This window comes from Atractosteus spatula, chromosome 1, assembly GCF_055471065.1.
Source record: "Atractosteus spatula isolate fAtrSpa1 chromosome 1, fAtrSpa1.hap1, whole genome shotgun sequence".
NCBI lineage: Eukaryota > Metazoa > Chordata > Actinopteri > Semionotiformes > Lepisosteidae > Atractosteus > Atractosteus spatula.
In genome coordinates this window covers 53,678,236-53,695,016 of record NC_142706.1, presented here as the reverse complement: position 1 = coordinate 53,695,016, position 16,781 = coordinate 53,678,236, and the positions used below count along the sequence as shown (strand labels likewise).

Below are 16,781 nucleotides of genomic sequence, written 5' to 3'. Positions count from 1 at the left end.
TAGCAGAATTAACAACCGGAAAACGCTTAATTACTTGATAATAGATACTGTAGTGAGAATTATTACCTTAGTTTTCATACATAACTTTAACCATATTAGTTAAGTCTTAAACTAAAAAGAAACATAATGCTGAATTCGAATATTCTCAGAAAAAAAGATCAATCATATAATATAAATATAAATGCATAAGTGTGTTTATTTGGTGAATAACAATCCCATGACGCGCATTGTGGATACGCACAGAGTGTATCATATGATTTGGGCCTCATAATTGTCCCTTTTCTTACCTTACATACTCAGCTCTTTCCCGTGAGGCAAACTAAAATACTTCTATATATTTAGACTGCAAGATACGAATACGCTATAGAATTGTCTCATTAAACGTTTTTGCTTTACACCATTGTGCTTTTTTTCATCATTAAAGTCGATTATAACAAGACTATATACATCTATGCATCTGTGACAATGCAAATATATCAAATATAGACTCACATTTCGAATTTAAATATCCGTGTCCAGAAAAAAGAGGGAACGTGGGAAATTATACTGCATTAAATTCACGAAAAGGTTAGCGATAATATTTCAGAATAAAATGTATTCTGTTTAGGAGTGGAATAAAAAATAGTTTCCCTTGAGGTAATGAAGTAGCTATATTCAACTTGTGTTAATTATTGTTTTGTAATAAGCTCATGTACAAAGTTCCACTCAGAAACCTCATATGAAGGGACTCGATACTTAATTGTTGTTTATATAACATGCTTCGTACATATATACATTATAAAAGTATACTATATATACAGGTTAAAAGTACATAAATCCCGATTGAACAAATGTTATTAAAAGTTGATGCACATTTTTTTTTACTTTGTGACGAAGTATGTTTTCCAAGACTGCAAACCTGAATATAATTCAAGATTTGTTTGGGAGCTGTGGTGTTTCAACGAGTACTCTGGTTAGAAAAATGACAAAGCTAGCAAAATTGTCAAGTTTTCAAACCATATCTTTGTGCTTTGCGTTTCTCTGTGATTTATCTTAAAGGAGGCCTATATGTTACATAATATATGCAAGACCGTATTTCACTGTTACACATTTTACACATTGTTAGTCTGTCAAAGTAGGCTTCTAGTGTTATTTAGGTTCCTCAGTTAATTTTCAAATTGCACTAAAGGATTGTTTGAACCAGCTAAAGAATAAATACAGAAAACTTGAAAACTAAAAGTGTGCTTTGTAATGGCAGAGATCTATGTAGTAATATCATAATCAATACTTTTAAATAGTAAATGTATTCATCTTACAAACGTAGAAATCTTATGTTAAACCATGAAAACTTTGTTTCTGTAAATGCAAAATGAATCGTAATCCTAGAATATTGAATTTTGGAACGTATTACAGTTTAAACACGCCAAATATTTTAGATATTGTTTTAGATGGATGACGTTTTAACCCTTAAATATGATCTATAGAATTTAATCCGGTGGTTTAGAAAATGAGTATACGTGTGCTGTTTTCTTCCTTTCTCCTATTCGCAAAATAATTTACGCAAGGTGCATAGCCGCCAGTCATACCTGCGACACGCTTGTTAATTTAATTACCCCTTTGCTTGTTCACTTTAGATCAACGTTTCTCTTAAACTTCAGAAATCAAAACATCTTGAGACATTTCGGCTTGATCTCAAAGTAAAGATAAAGATCTTAAGTCCTAAAGTTGGGTTTACATTTGCAATGTTGTTTTTGTTTTACTGAACAGCCACAATGAAAATCGATTCAATATTAAAGTAGACATCTCGGTAATAAACTTCATGTTAGATAAACATTGCTCATAGAGCTGGAAGATATGCTTATATGTAAAATTAGTGTACACTAAAATGTCTGATTACATAAGTGCAAAATCGAAGATGGTTTGTGTTGCTAATTAAACGATTATAATTGAAGTATAATTGTATATACGCATATATGTTTAAAATGAAATAGGAGATTAATACTTTTATTTCGTCGAACGTAGCCAATGAATGAGGCCTACAAAAAGACTATTACTCTTAACTAATGTACCAATATTTATTGTTTGTGTTTCCTAAGGACACAGTAATTTATTAATGTTTTAAAATGATCCAAGATTTGTTTTAAAACCCGAACACCCTGCATTTGTAATTTTCTTACCATGTTAAAATTAAAGTTGTTTATTACGCCTTCTCTGTACGGAAATACTATATATAAGTTAATAAAGCACCCTAGAAGGTTGCTTAGTTCCACTTCATTAACATTATGATCTTAGTTGTGACAGACCTAATTGCAAGTTATGAAATCTGACACAATTATATTTTTTCTGAAACGTTTTGTTAAACAATTGTTTCCATTTTCATCTATCGGCGTATTTTCCCATAAAACACTTTCGCATTCGCATTTAGCAACACATAATAAAAGTAGAAACTGCGTGACAAATCCTATGTAAATCGTAATGAGGTTTCACATAAAAAATACAATAAAGTTTTTATCTTTAGTATTGTGCACCAATTTGATTTTTTTTTAATTGTTCAATTCCTAAAGTCATTCTAATGTAACGAGTTCAGTTCTCGCTTATTAGGACATTTACTGCACATTCATTTCTTAGCAATTAACGTCTTAATTTATGACGTTCAACCAACCAGCGCTCACTAAAATGTGTTAAGAAATACTTTGTTCAATTGAAGACAAAGCCAAATATGAAGGCAAATTATTTTATTACTTTTTTACATTTAAATTTTGAGGGCACATGATCAAAATTTTAACTTGGCACTCTACATTTTATCTTTTTTTTGCTTGAAAGATTTGTGCATATATTTAAATAAGTTTCTTCACTTTGTGAAAACATTCAAAAAAACATTTACTTGAAAATGTACCTTGACTTTTATTCTTGCAAAGTCCCACTTGTTTCTTTAGAAAAACAAAAAGTTCACATTACGTGGATGAAAAAAGGGATCACTTTTTCACTTGCAGTGATGTGATCGAAACGTTCTTTCGCACATGTTTTTCTGTTCTATAATTTGTCCAAACTTTTTGCATTCGTAAGAATTTCTCTTGCTAGTCTCCAAGTCTGTTTTGCTGCTGCTTCAAGCGCCGAGTGAGGTTTTCCTTGAAACAGGTCCAAGTTCGGTAAGAAGTAATGGGGGCATCTGCGGCACTGCAAACACGAGATCAGCTGAAGGAGAATTCCGTTAAGTCGGTCCCCCAGACAGGATTCGTCCCAGTCGGTTTCTCTTGGGTGTTTCTCGCATTCGTAAAGAAGCAAGGTTTTCATGTGGTAGTTGTTGAGAGGCTGTCCCGGTAATTCGAGGTGACGATCGCGGAGAGTCTTAAGGATGGAGAGACATTTCTTCCTGCAGCCGGCCATCAGCAGGCGGTTTTCGGCTTCACTGAACTGCAATACCCAGGCGTCGCTTTCAGCTGAGCTCTGTTTACCAGTTAACGAATAACACTCTTTAGAAAGCAGATTGAAGCCCTCTGCTTTCACTTCTGCTACTCGATTAGGACCCGGCCAGGGAATGTGAGGCATGGGCCACTGGGCTGCGCTTCTAGGCCAAATGCCCGTGCATTTGAAAGCTGGCGTGATCTGAACCACGTATCTCTCCCGGATCCTCAGTTTTACTTCACTGGTGTCAGCTACCATCTTAACGACATCTCGGTAGCTGCATTTGTCCACTGCCTGGGCCACAAGAGTCTGAAACCTTGATCTTATCTTCCTGGCGGAGAGGTAGCCAGAGGCTGTGATAAACTCTACCCAAAGAGACATGCTTCTTTTGCGCCCATCGCTCAGCTTTAACACAGCGCATCCAGGCAACGACCCATCATCCACAAAGTTGAAAACCCCCATCTGATTCAGGTAAAGAACTACTTCGAATTCATTTGGCGAAATGACCTCCATCCCTTCGTAGCGCGCTTCAATCTCGCTCAGGGAACTGATGAAACGAGGTTCCTGCACTTCCACCTCCTTCAGGACGTCCGATACCACCTTGCACACCTCTCTTATAGTCTTAGCTATGGCCGCTTTCCGAGTTTGGCATCTCTCGTTGTAATATTTGTTGAGCTGGTAAACAAGCTTTGCTTGTGCCGCTATCATGTTTGGGCAGAGGTCCGGGCTGTACACCGGAGTTTCGCAATACGTTGACGGATCCAATGCTTACCGGTTAAGCCAGAGGCAAACACTTAAGAGTAATAAAAAAGAAAGTTTGCGGTCAGCGGCAAATAGACTTAAATTGCATGAAGCAAACAGCCGAGAGCACCATCAAATTTCAAGTAGAAAGCGGCTTAGTCCATTTAAAGAGAAGACTTGGGTGTCTGAAAGTAAACGATCTTTGAACAGATGATGCTGGTTCTCCTTTTAAACCCTCTGTTAGCGGACGGAAAGCTGGTCGTGATCGGTCATCTCTTTTATTCCTTTAGCCAGTGTGACTGCGCCTTGTAATACCTTGCCTGCTATGTTGCCCAGACTCAGTTGGGAATGCTGGACTTGTGTAGTTTATGAATGGTCCCCAAGCTGGAGTGAAGGGGGCTGAGCTTCGTGTCCTGCAATCACTGACATAGCTGTCAGGGTAAGCAGCCAATCACAGCTGTACCCTGCCAGCACATTGAACTGGAGAAACACTTTCCTCTTAACATCCTGTGCAAAGCCACGACTCGGCTGTTATGCGGCCAGGTTGAAAAAGGCGAGCGTTATTTACAGCTGTATTACCTCGTTCTCTCAGATGGTTTCACATATTTTACTTAGATTTTGCAAAAGAAGTAATATGGTTTTATTGCATTTTTTTTCATTTAATTACAAGCTTATCTTTTTAATCTGTGGGTTCTAACATGCTGTATCTTAATTTAGTTTTAAACAAACGATGGGATTATAGAAAAAAAGAACTGAGATGTATAACTCTGCATTTTAGGCAAGTCACTTGATTTTTGCTGTTTTTCTGCAAAGTAACTAATGCAACCAACATCAGTGAATTCTGCTAGTAAATTGTTCTAAGTACTAATAGTCCCGTATTTTTGTAGCTTTATTTCGTTATTACCTAATGCCATATGTTGTTTTTCTATTTAAAAGTATTATTAATTTATGTTGTAGCTCTTGGAATATACTGGCCGTTTCAAACATATAGGTGTTCCTGTAATGCAAGACTCAGTTTTTCTTCTTAACATTCGCAGTGTTGTGCTTTTCTGTAGAAATCTGACCTGGTTGAACAATAAGCTTAAACTGTGCTGTATACCTGCATGGCTTAGAAATGCCCTTTTTTTTTCTTGTCGATCTAAAATTGGATTTGGGTCTAATTTATTAATACTAACTGCCCTTTTCCCCTCACAAAATATACCGCTGATGTACATGCTCACGCATTTTAACAACAGACGCATTTCTTTATGGTGTGATTGAAGAAAAACAATTGCTCGGGAGGCGAGAAAAGAATAGTCCTGGAGTTTGGTGTGCAGCCGCAGAGCCTGCTTAGTGACTTTATACTCCAACAGCAGGAATTTACTGCGCTTTCCCCCCTCCCTATCCTGGTCTTTGTAATTTGCTCATTTCATTTGTAAGCTAAGGTGAACAAGAGTACTTCTACTTTGTAGCCACCTCCTTGTGCATGTTTATTTCTAATAGTTTTTAAAAAATTGTTTAGTAATCATTGCGCTTTTCCGTTTTCTTTAAAATGCAGCTTTATCCCTGAATTTTAAAGGAAACAATTGGATTTCATTTTATGGTAACGGAAATGATACGATTTGATACTTTTAGGCATTTTATTATTATACGAATAAACTTGCTTTTAAAAGCTTCAGATTTCCAAATTATGTACTTATGGTACAAAGGTAGTCTTGGAAATGTTACATCGGGTGACAGTTACATTATTGTTTAAAAAATAAAAACGGAGATCATTGCATTAACTTTTCTCACGTCGGTATGGTTAAAGTAGATGAGAAGCGGTTAGAAGTAATAGCCGATTGCACCTTGCGGCAAAACCCTTGAAGAGGAAGCATGAGATAATAACATGAAACCGCAACTCGGAAACTGTATGATTGCTAATATTGTAACGCTGATTACATGCCTAGTAGTTAATAGCTGCAAGGCATTAAGATAGATTTGAAGAATTTACTGGTTGCATATGGTGGTTGTATTTCTATATACTGTAGGTTAGTGAATCTGATTATTCTTTAAATTTTAGATGATCGCACATTACAAGGACCAGCTGAAGAAATAGCTATTCATTCGCACGCTCCTTTTCAAGTACGATTTACAAAAAATAAAAAGTGGATTCGTTTTTTTTAATTTTCAAAACTGTAATAATTCTGGTATGTCTTGTATAGAAAGTAAGTTGTGTTTTAATATTATATAGCTGTATTTAAATGCATGTGATATAGTTGTATGTACAGTAGTTACATCTTAAACGTTTGAGGAATCATATGAATGTGTGTAAATTAAACGGATGAATACGAGAAAAAAGTTATTTAAATGTATTAGTGAATATAAGTGACTATAGGTGTATTTAATTCGATACTTTCGGTCTTTTTTACCTGTTTTGGCCTACTAGTTTCGAAGTTCGGAGTGATAACGGATCGAATAAATGTCACGCGCCTTGCTGCAACCAGAGGAGTAAACCGATTTAGAATATGGTTATGATAACCGTTTTTAAAATGAACGCTTCTAAAACTGACAATCCTCAGCGGAACTTGTCGATATGAATAATTTAAAGGGGCAGTATCGAAGAATGTAATTGAAGAGCCCTTATCGTCTCAAGCTTCATTTCAGATTGCTTTAAGAGCCTATCTCCGTCTCCTTGAGGGTGTCTTGTAGAGAAGGTAAAGGCGCGGAGTTTTGAAGCAGATACTGACTTATGTGACAAAATAATAGAGGAAATTAAAGGCTAGTTCATTGAAAGGCACTTGACACTCTTGCAACCAATTGATCTATTTTCAGCCCTCATACACCCTCTTGTCGTACTTGAGTTAATGAGGCGGAGGTCTGGTACTGCTTGGCAGTAAATTCATTAGGGAGTCTGTTGGACATTCTCTTTAACTAAAGCACAGTGTGTTTGTTTGGTTAAGTCCCTGTTAGCAGGTTCATGCCATTACTAGACGCTTTTGTTCTTTATGAGCCTCATAGCCGTCGGGGGTTCGTGAAAAGTAAGCCTCGGTTTAATGTACGTTTATACAGCGATGATTATTTTTTCTCAACTACAGATCAAAATTGCGAATTATCTGTTTTATCATTAAAGGAGTTTTCAGATTATATAATATTTTGAGAAAACTGACCTCCTAAAAAACACAACTGCGATAGTATGTTACTTTAAAGCTTTAAAGACCATATCATTTAGGTTAAGGAGAGTTTACATAATTTTTGCCTAGTCGAAGACATTGATGTTTATTGGTACAAGGATGGCCTCTCTCTTTCTAACTGTTGCATTCACAAAAGCCGTCCAACTGATGTGTTTTCCATTTGAAAAGAATAGGTCTGTAGTGTTGGTAATGATCTATAATATAATAAGTATCTAGAATCAATATTGTAGAAATATAATAACACGTTATTTACGTTTTTAGACATTTATATATAAGAGATTATACTATGGCTAACCTATATGAGCTAACATGGACTACATATGGCTAATATGGTGGTGTTACATATAACTCTCTTTTTATCATTTGTGTTTTTGCTCTGCATAAAAAGAGTTTCAAATCACAGAGCTAGCTATCTATGTGTTCTGCTAATCTGTGTGTAAAAGCAGTTATTAAAGAAAACTTCTAACTTCTAACTTTGTTGTAGAATGCAAATTCAGTCACATTCAGAATGTTTTATTTTTATTCTAAAATTTCACCGGAAGGTAGAAATGTCAATAAACTTGCATAATGACATGTATTTACGCTGTTGTCTTTGCGCATGAACACTTGTGCGTAGTTTGTGTGCATTACAATCCGAACAACTTTGCACAATTTGAGAAGCCAGAATAGAAGCTTTTATGTACTGCAGTCTGTTGGCTTGCTGTGCTGTTCGCTTGCACATTCCTCCAGTCTTCTCTTAAACATTCTCAAATCTAGTGCTCTGTTAAAAAAAAAACATGCTGTTTCCTTTTATAGAAGTACAGTATGGGAAAATAACTAATACCCATATCCTGTCATTTCCATACATTCTTGCACTGGTGATGAAGCTCAAACTGCTTCAGGGCAAGTGCAGATCTGAAAACAAATGATTCGCTGGTGCATGCTAGGTTTTCTTAATACAAAGCCAAGCTAATGGCAGCCCTAAATGTCAAAAAGCCCTAATCCTATATACATTAACAGATAAATGGTAGGATGTCTTAATTAATTTTAAGTTGGTACTTTTTTTTTATTACCAAGATAATACGTTCATTTTGAGCAGGGAAAAACCTCTTGAGTAAAGAGTGGTGGTGTTGATGTTTTAATGTCATTAAACAAAAGTTATTTTGTAGAACCAACAGAAAGTATACAAACTGAATGCTTGATTTCCTCCAATTTAGTTCCTAGCCTTGAAGAGCTTCTTATCCTTTTAAGTCATATTAAAATGTGCTGTTTTTTGAAAGTCTGCTTTGTTGTTTTTACTGTATTTTTAAACATTTTAAGTGTTTTTAGAATTTCGATGGAAGCAGTCCAAGACCGTAACAACTGCTAGAAAAAGAAGAGGTAGCCTTTTATGTTACTTATGTTTATGTTAACGTAGGCCATACCAGTTGTTCAGTAATGGCAAGTCTGAAGTCATTGCCATTTTAAATGTCAATTGATGTTGCGTCTACTTTCCTAATTTTTAAATCTAGAGGATGTCAGCACTTTGAAGAAAGCAATAAGAACAAAAACAAGACATCCCTGCTAGAAACTGGCTGTTATCCGTGCAGTATCAAATTTAATGTTTATAAAGTTTCCTGAAAAAAACACTGCTTATTTCATTTGGTGTAGAATTCCAAAACATTTTTGGGGTAAATATAGTATGTAAGCTGTTTCAAATAAGCTGATCTTCAGTTCTAGGTATCTTGCAATTTATTTTTCTTTTTGCAATTTAACTGTTTTTAAAAGGGAGTTCAAAACACAAAGTAGAATCCTGTGCCTCCCACTGTTGAAAATCACAGCCAACACATCTAAGTATACAGTATATACTATTTCACTTAAGAATTAAAAAAGTGTAGATGCCATCATGAATTCAATTACCTTGGCTAGCTCATATATTGCCTACTGTGCTATATGCATTCTTGATCTGCTTTTAATTTGCTCTCCTATAACTATTTCCATTTACACTGTGCATCAGCTATTAGATCATAACTTTATCTCTTTTGTTGGGGGTAGGTTTAACTTTTTGTCCCCTTAGGTCAGTCTGTGAACTTGGATGTGTGTGTTAACCTATTGCATCACTCTGGCAGCTTGGACCACTGCCTCCAGCTGTACAGTTGTACAAAAACAACAATTGCTAACACTTATATAGCGCTATTTCTTGACACTCCACACAAAGGGCTTTACAGGTAATGGGGACTCCCCTCCACCACCACCAATGTGCAGCATCCACCTGGATGATGCAACGGCAGCCATTGTGCGCCAGAACGCTGGGATTTTTAATGACTACAGAGAGTCAGGACCTTGGTTTTACGTCTCATCCGAAGGACGGCGCCTGTTTACAGTATAGTGTCCCCGCCATTATACTGGGGCATTAGTACTCACATGGACCGCAGGGTGAGCACCCCCTGCTGGCCCCACTAACACCTCTTCCAGCAGCAACCTTAGTTTTTCCCAGGAGGTCTCTCATCCAGGTACTGACCAGGCTCACACCTGCTTAGCTTCAGTGGGTTGCCAGTTTTGAGTTGCAGAGTAAGATGCATGTAATTAACCAGCATTGGTATTTAGTGCTGCTGAATGTGAAGCTTTATTCTAAAAAAAGGAAGAAATTCTACCATTCTTTGAGTCGTTATTATGTGATGTTAATAAATGTCATTTTAAAATTGACACATTTGTAGTTTTTAACATGCTTTTACTGGTGCAGTTCTTTCCTTTATCTCTGGAATAACACATGGTGCTGTATGAAACCTTGGATATCAGAATTTCTGCAGCAAAATTCAATAACCTAATGAATCGGAAATGTTTTTAAACTGAGGCTTGTTTATTTCAGCTGACATTTGAATGTTAAGTTCTTTTGTGAATTATGTATTATAATCAATACATCTGATTATATTACTGGATGAGAAAAAAAGTGATTTGCAATTTTTTACACTGCTATTTTGACCTGAGAAATCCATCCACAAATCCCACACTGCACAGTGCAGTCTTAAACATCTACCAGAATGCAACAGCAAAAACAAGTAAACACACAGAGAGGAGGGAACAGCTAAAAAAATGTACAAACAGAGTAGCCCTCTATTAAACTCACGTTCAAACAAAGTCCTTCAAAGCCCAGGATGTAGGCCCATCACTTCCTTCCAGGGCCTGGACCTCATGGCCACTACTCTTTCCTTGTGGAGTTTCCAGATGTCCATGTTGGAAGCCAAAGTTAACCCAGTAACCATTGTCCCCAGTGTAGCCTCGGCTCGGGATTTGTAAACTCAAACCCTCTAGACTTTGTGATTCCATTTTTTAGAGAAAAGGCCAGTTCTTTCACTCCCAATAGCATTCTCTGGTGTGGGAGCGAACACAGTGGAGTTTCCTGGTTGACTCCCTGCACCAGGATGATTACCTAGGGGAGCACACCTGTTGGCATTCTGCTGCCAGCTGCATCCCTGTGGCTCTTTCAAGCTGTTTTTCTAGTAGAACTTCTGCTGAATAAGGACCTAGGTCCTACTTTTGTCTTCAGACCTGCACAGTGACAACCTGCCTATTTGCTCTCCTGTCACTTTGATGAACCGATGTCCCTAGAACCAAAATATATCTTCTCTATCCATAGTTTTAGCTTCCTGAGTACCACTCTTCGGGAGCCAGCATGATTTCAGGATCCCCTATACTTCAGGTGCTTATGGCTGGCACTTCCAGAAAGGAAGCTTTTCCTGCTGCGGTAGAACTTCCATCTTACCACTGGCGCGTAGACATACAGAATGGAATAGCTCTTCAGTCATGCAAGCAGATTACATCATCTGCTTTTCTGTCATGATGGAACTCTTATGCAACCAATGGAGACCCTGGATCAGCTGCCTTGACTCGTTTGCTCCAACCATGATGTTGAGAGATCTCTCGACCTACTTTCCTTGCATTTCCCAAACAGGTCTTTGGCGAGGAACCTCCCCCAAATCTCAGACTGTACAACATAGTCTTAAATATTCTATAAATTATAAGAACTGTAATATCCGTCAGAATATAACAGCAATAAGAAGTATTTAAACACAAAGAGAGGAACAAATAGAACAGCTTCTTTACAGCCTGGGCTCACCTCATGCTTGTTTGCCTGTGTCCAGACTGTAGTCCCATCAACTGCCCATGATTTGTATACTTAGAAATGGACTGGTGTCAATATGTTGCTGAAAACTAAAAGCTTTCTGGAGATACTTGCATTTACTGCTGTTTTCTACTGCTTCTACTTCTACTTCTTTTTTTCTTAACTAAGATATTCAGAGGGTTTGTTGAATATACTTTATTTGAATGTAGCAAATATATTCGACATAACTATTTGTAGTGATAAAATTACACATTAAAGTGTAAATTTTTGTGTTTTTAAAATACACCAAGAACCTATACTTCTAGATTACTGTAATAGCAGCTGGTGCACACTGACTGCTGGGAATTCTCTGGAATGGATACTTTTATTTTCATTACAGAATGTTTGTAGCAATATAAACCTACCTGCAAACAGTATATATACTGTTTTAGAAAAGAAAAAATTAACTAAATTGGAAATCATAGCTGACTTCCAGAAAGAGATGACCATTCCCTTCACCCCACCTGAGATATGACTATATCTTGGCGGCTAATTCAGGTGCTGTATTTGATCGATGGAAAGCCGGGCTACTTATTTTATGAAATGTCAAGTTCTAATTTTTCAGTTTATCACTGGCAATTGCTTTCTGAGTCCAGTTAATTGGTTTAACTCTGTCATCACACATTTTGGAAATATTTTTACAAAATTATTTAGGCTAATGAACTATGGTTAAAAGATCAATTTTCTGTATTCTTATATTTACTTCTACGTTTTAATTTTCTCACTGTCCTAATGCTCATTGTTAATGGGCCTACTTTTGAAATATTAGCTTCCTTTTTTGATCACATTGATTGAGCACTGTATGCCTGTAAGCATGGTTTTGAGTAGTGATTCTTTTCTAATGACTGTTCTGGTATTTTGCACATCTGGGTCATTGCTGAAAGTGTAAGGTGTTTTATCAGGGATATTATAATGTTTTAATAGTATCTGCTTTTGTGAGGTACCAGTATAATACATGGATTTGAGTAGTACCTCAATACAGCACAATCCACTGGAAATAGTTAAGGAATCTGATTATATAAATGTTATCTACAATGGGCATATCTAACATAAATGCTGGAGTTTTCCAGAACAGCATGAGTGCTCTCTTAAACTTGGATACTTCAGTTGTGAAAATTTGCTTTCAATTTATTTTAAACTAAAGATCTGTAGTTGTAGAAAAACAAAAAATCTAAAAGTGTACTCACAACATGTTTGTCCAGATGAAACATTGGAAGCCATCTTTGACACCCTATTAAATTGGTGTCTTGTGACAAAAAAAACTTTTCAGCTTTCTGAAGTAAGTCTTGGATGCAAAACAGCTGCTTGAAGGCCTGTGTCTATCAAAGATCTTTTTTTTCTCCCTATTCTGTTTCTTTTCTTGAAACATCCTGTATTATCTGTAGATCCTAAAGAGCTTTTTTTATTGAATAGAAAAAAAAGACTAGCTGGAGACTTCTCCATGGTTTGCAGTGAGTCTTCTTTGATCTATGTCTGTGTGACTTCTTCCCAGTGATCCTCCTGATGAGGCTGGACACTGTCCATGCCCTTTCTCTGCACTATCTGATAAGCCCCCTAAAGGGGCTGACGCACTACCAGATCCCCTAGCCTAGTCTGTGGGGAGATTCATGCAAATACTTTAAAAGCTGCCATTTATTATCACCTTGCTCAGGATTTGCCTGGCGTTTGGTAGGAATTTTTTTGACTTGCTGGGCTCCACTGACAATCAGTACTTGTTCTAAAAAAGAGTATGCGACTGACTGCAACTTAATTCATCCAGTATGTTTTACTGTATGTTTCTTTATCTGTGTATTCCAGTGGACTGTCATTGATTTGGCAAAAGGTATCCTGTACCTTTTTAAACAAAAAAAAAACGCGTCTGTGTTTTGTCACCTCCAGGTGTTTTTCTTTGTTTGAGAAAATTGTGGAGATCATGTCAATAGGCCTAGACCCAGTGACTGATGTATGTTAATTAGTTTTGCATTGAAAGTCAAGCTAGCTATGGAACTTCCAACAGATTGTTAGCAGCTGGGATCTCGTGAAGTAAAAGTCATATTTAAATATACTGTTCTTATAGCTACACTGCATATAAATGCATATGGCATAGATTTTGCCTAAAATGTATCAGATTTGTATCTTGTGAGGAAATGAATTGGTATCTTCAAAGTATTAATCCACAAAATAGCTGTATCAGAGCTAGTTATGTATATGCAAAATTGGAGGGGTTTGATTTGTTAACTTGAATACATTGATTTAAAGAATGCTTTAAAGATTAATCTTTGTTTTTAGAATGACAAGCAAAAAGAGTGAATTTCCCTAGATTGACATATTTCACAGCCTTATCTAGGCCAGAAAAAAATGTTAATATTTGAGCAGAAAAAAGGTTCCTAAGGACAATAGAACAGTCTTTAAAGTTAAACTTACTTAGTTTAACTTTAAAGACTGTTCTACTGTTACTTACTTCAAAATCTGCAATTCCTTGAAACAATTTTGTTTTAATATATGATGTTCTTATAATCACAGTGAAGCAGATGATAAGAATGTTGCCCACATCAGTGAAAGCTCAAACCATTTGTTCTTTTTGCTTTGTTTCTAAAGAAATTTGAGTTGCGTGTTACATGTCAAGAAGTTCAGGTTATGTTCTAAAGTGGCCTTTACTTTCTCAGCTACTTCATTGTGCACTTAAACAGCTTGTGCTCTTAATGCCCAGCAGCTCTAGCTGTGGAAAAATCACCCAATGGTAGTAATTGCCTGTTGGGACAGTGCATCTGCTTAACAGACCTGATGAAGTCATGAAACAGATGTTCATGGTTCTTATATTAAACAGTGTACTTCGATATTTTGCAAATGTTGGCTACTTTACATATTACATGCTGTTTAATATTACGTTTCATTTGAATTTTTACATGATGTACTCATAGGAACATTAGCAATAAAAAGAGACAAATAGTTCAACATCTTACCTGACAAAAACCCAGTTGGTTATTGCGATTTTTGCTTCTCCATATCCAAAAATAGAAGATGCCATTTTCAAGAAACCTATTTTCCAGATGATTGGGCACAGTATTAAAGTTCTGTTTTCAAAACCATACCAACTGGAATGGGATATTCTGACTATTTTTCATTGGTAATCCATGAAATTAATTATACTGCACTGTCAATTTCAGCTGCTTTAATTTCCAGTTCATTGTGGTCTTTGCTGTTTAAAAACATTTTGCTTGTTCAAGATTGAACAGAAAGTCACTGTTTCAGTGCCACACATGTTGTGTCCATCCCTTGCAACCAGGACCAAGTTGTAGAATTCAAACAGTTTTGAATCTGAAAAGCCAAGCAAGCAATAAAAAAGAATCTTGCAATAAAGGATACCATCTTTTTTTCAGTCTCATAACAAAAAACATTACAGGATGGAGTGTCTCATAGGTGGGCGTCAACTGTAACGCTTGCATTCCTAATTTTAATCTTGGGTTTAATTTTGGCACCATCAACAAGAGCACAAAAGTTATCAAGACACCAATAGCAAAGGTTTATGAAATAGCCCCTGGTAGTTGAATAGGAGGTGAAACAACAAAGGGAACACCTGGGTAAATGAGGGCCATCAAATGCAAGGGTTTGCACACAGGTGTGACACATACATTATTCAAGCAAATGACATCCCAGCATGCTTAGTGATTAAGATAGCTTGGCTTTCTGATGTTTCATAGGCAGTGGTATCTAAAGTGATGTCAGCATGGAAACTCACATGGAAGACATTATCAGCAAACAGCAACAGTGGTTAGAAGTGCATATTCCAGGATCCTTATATCTGTGCATTAATTCACAGTCAAAAATGGTCCTTCGCAGACTCCACAGAGTAGGGTACCATAGTCGGGTTGCAGTGTATAAACTTAATGCGCATCACACTAGCAATACATGTTTCGTTTTGCAAGGCTAATGGCGAACAAGCACAGGCAGTGGACTGTCAAACAGTGGACAAATGTGGTACAGTAAGTTCAGATGAATCCTCTTTCACCATGTTTCCGACAAAAGGACAAATGCACCAGCCTTAAGAACTCAACAGCCCTGTGCATCTGGTTGCAACAGTGTAGGTTTCTGGTGGTTCCCTAATGCTGTGAGGTACTGTACATTTCCCTGACATGGTTTAAGTTCACTCTCTTTGAAAGCAAGGTCAATTATTAATGCTAACAACTAGATAAAAGTTATTATATCTTTTATCTATCGTCTTCTCACCAAATTGCAGCATTTTTCTGCCTGACTGAGGTAAATATGTCTAATGTCTGATAGAAGGTTTTGCAGTACATGTTTGTTAGATATACATAGTATATATTATTTATTTTCCTCTGGCTTGAATTACTTTACATTACATATTCCTGAAATTGTGTAGTGTAGCAAGTACTTCTACCTGCAGATCAGTAATAAAGCCTAGGCACAATAATAATTCCACAGGAGTCTGCCTTGCAGATATTGATGTTTTCCATTTAAGAAGTTTGTCTTACAAAAACATTTCTGAAGGTTACCATTTGATATTAATAAATGATTTGCAGTACAAAGGTGCCTATATGTTTATGCATTAAGGTGTGCAGGACATTTCTTGACTGTCCACCTTATCTATTTTTGCTTCAGGTCAAAGATTTATGATAAAAAGTAACAGAAGGATGCTTGATTTGTGTGTTCTAGGCCTTGCCCTGGCTGATAACACCCTTGTTGGCTCAGAAAGCTAGATGCAGATTATGACAGTTACAGCTTTCTGTTTTGTTTAACTTGTCAGTAGATTTCCTGGCTTGTGCAGAAAAGGGCCAATAGTGTGTTCAACTGGGCTGCATTCAGTCCTGACTGGTGTGGTTAAACTTTAATGGCTAGGCCTAGTTTTGCTTTAATTGTTGAGGAGGAGAGAGGGGTGTGGTGGAGAGAAAAATGTACAGTTTCTCTGGGCAGTTTTAAATTGTTAGTGGTCCTGAAAGCATCAGGCACTGGCTGCCCCTTTCTTGTCAGAGCTGACCTTAGGCTTTAGCTGACAATCAAAGAGGGCACTGATGGGAGCCAGTGTGAAGAGGCTATTGATTTTTCAGTTAGCCCTAAGTAGTTTGTACTATGGATAACAGGCGTGTGAAGCAGGTATGTCATTATCAATGAGCTCAAAGAAGAGTAGCCACAGCCTTCGCTCATATTTCCTTCAGCACTGACAGGGTGCATCCGAGGACGGTCAATGAATCGCTCAACCACTCAGTGACAAGGACTGAGAGAGCAGGCTCATGTCTCTCTGTGTTCTTGTCTGTTCTGAGATCTCAGCTTTGAATCCGACTCACTGGAAGAAACGAAATATTTGGACTGGCTTCTTAGTATAAGTAGAATTTGATACAGCATGCATACGTTTCATTTGCAGTTTTTGTTTATGGCTGGCAAATAAT

At 36.9% G+C, this 16,781-nt stretch overlaps 2 protein-coding genes across 9 annotated transcripts in view; one reads left to right on the top strand and one right to left on the bottom strand.

Annotated features, from left to right (window-relative positions):
• Positions 1-16,781, top strand: part of lrba (LPS-responsive vesicle trafficking, beach and anchor containing) — a 289,988-nt gene that overhangs the window by 172,542 nt on the left and 100,665 nt on the right. The gene's annotated exons all lie outside the window — the stretch shown is intronic.
• mab21l2 (mab-21-like 2) lies at positions 2,703-5,386 on the bottom strand. Its single transcript, XM_088912564.1, has one exon. The coding sequence runs from the start codon at positions 4,090-4,092 to the stop codon at positions 3,013-3,015; it is 1,080 nt and encodes a 359-aa protein (XP_088768690.1). The 5' UTR covers positions 4,093-5,386; the 3' UTR covers positions 2,703-3,012.

Excerpts from the sequence above, each read along its gene's own strand:
- mab21l2 (XM_088912564.1), bottom strand. The coding sequence starts at position 4,092 with ATGATAGCGGCACAAGCAAAGCTTGTTTACCAGCTCAACAAATATTAC.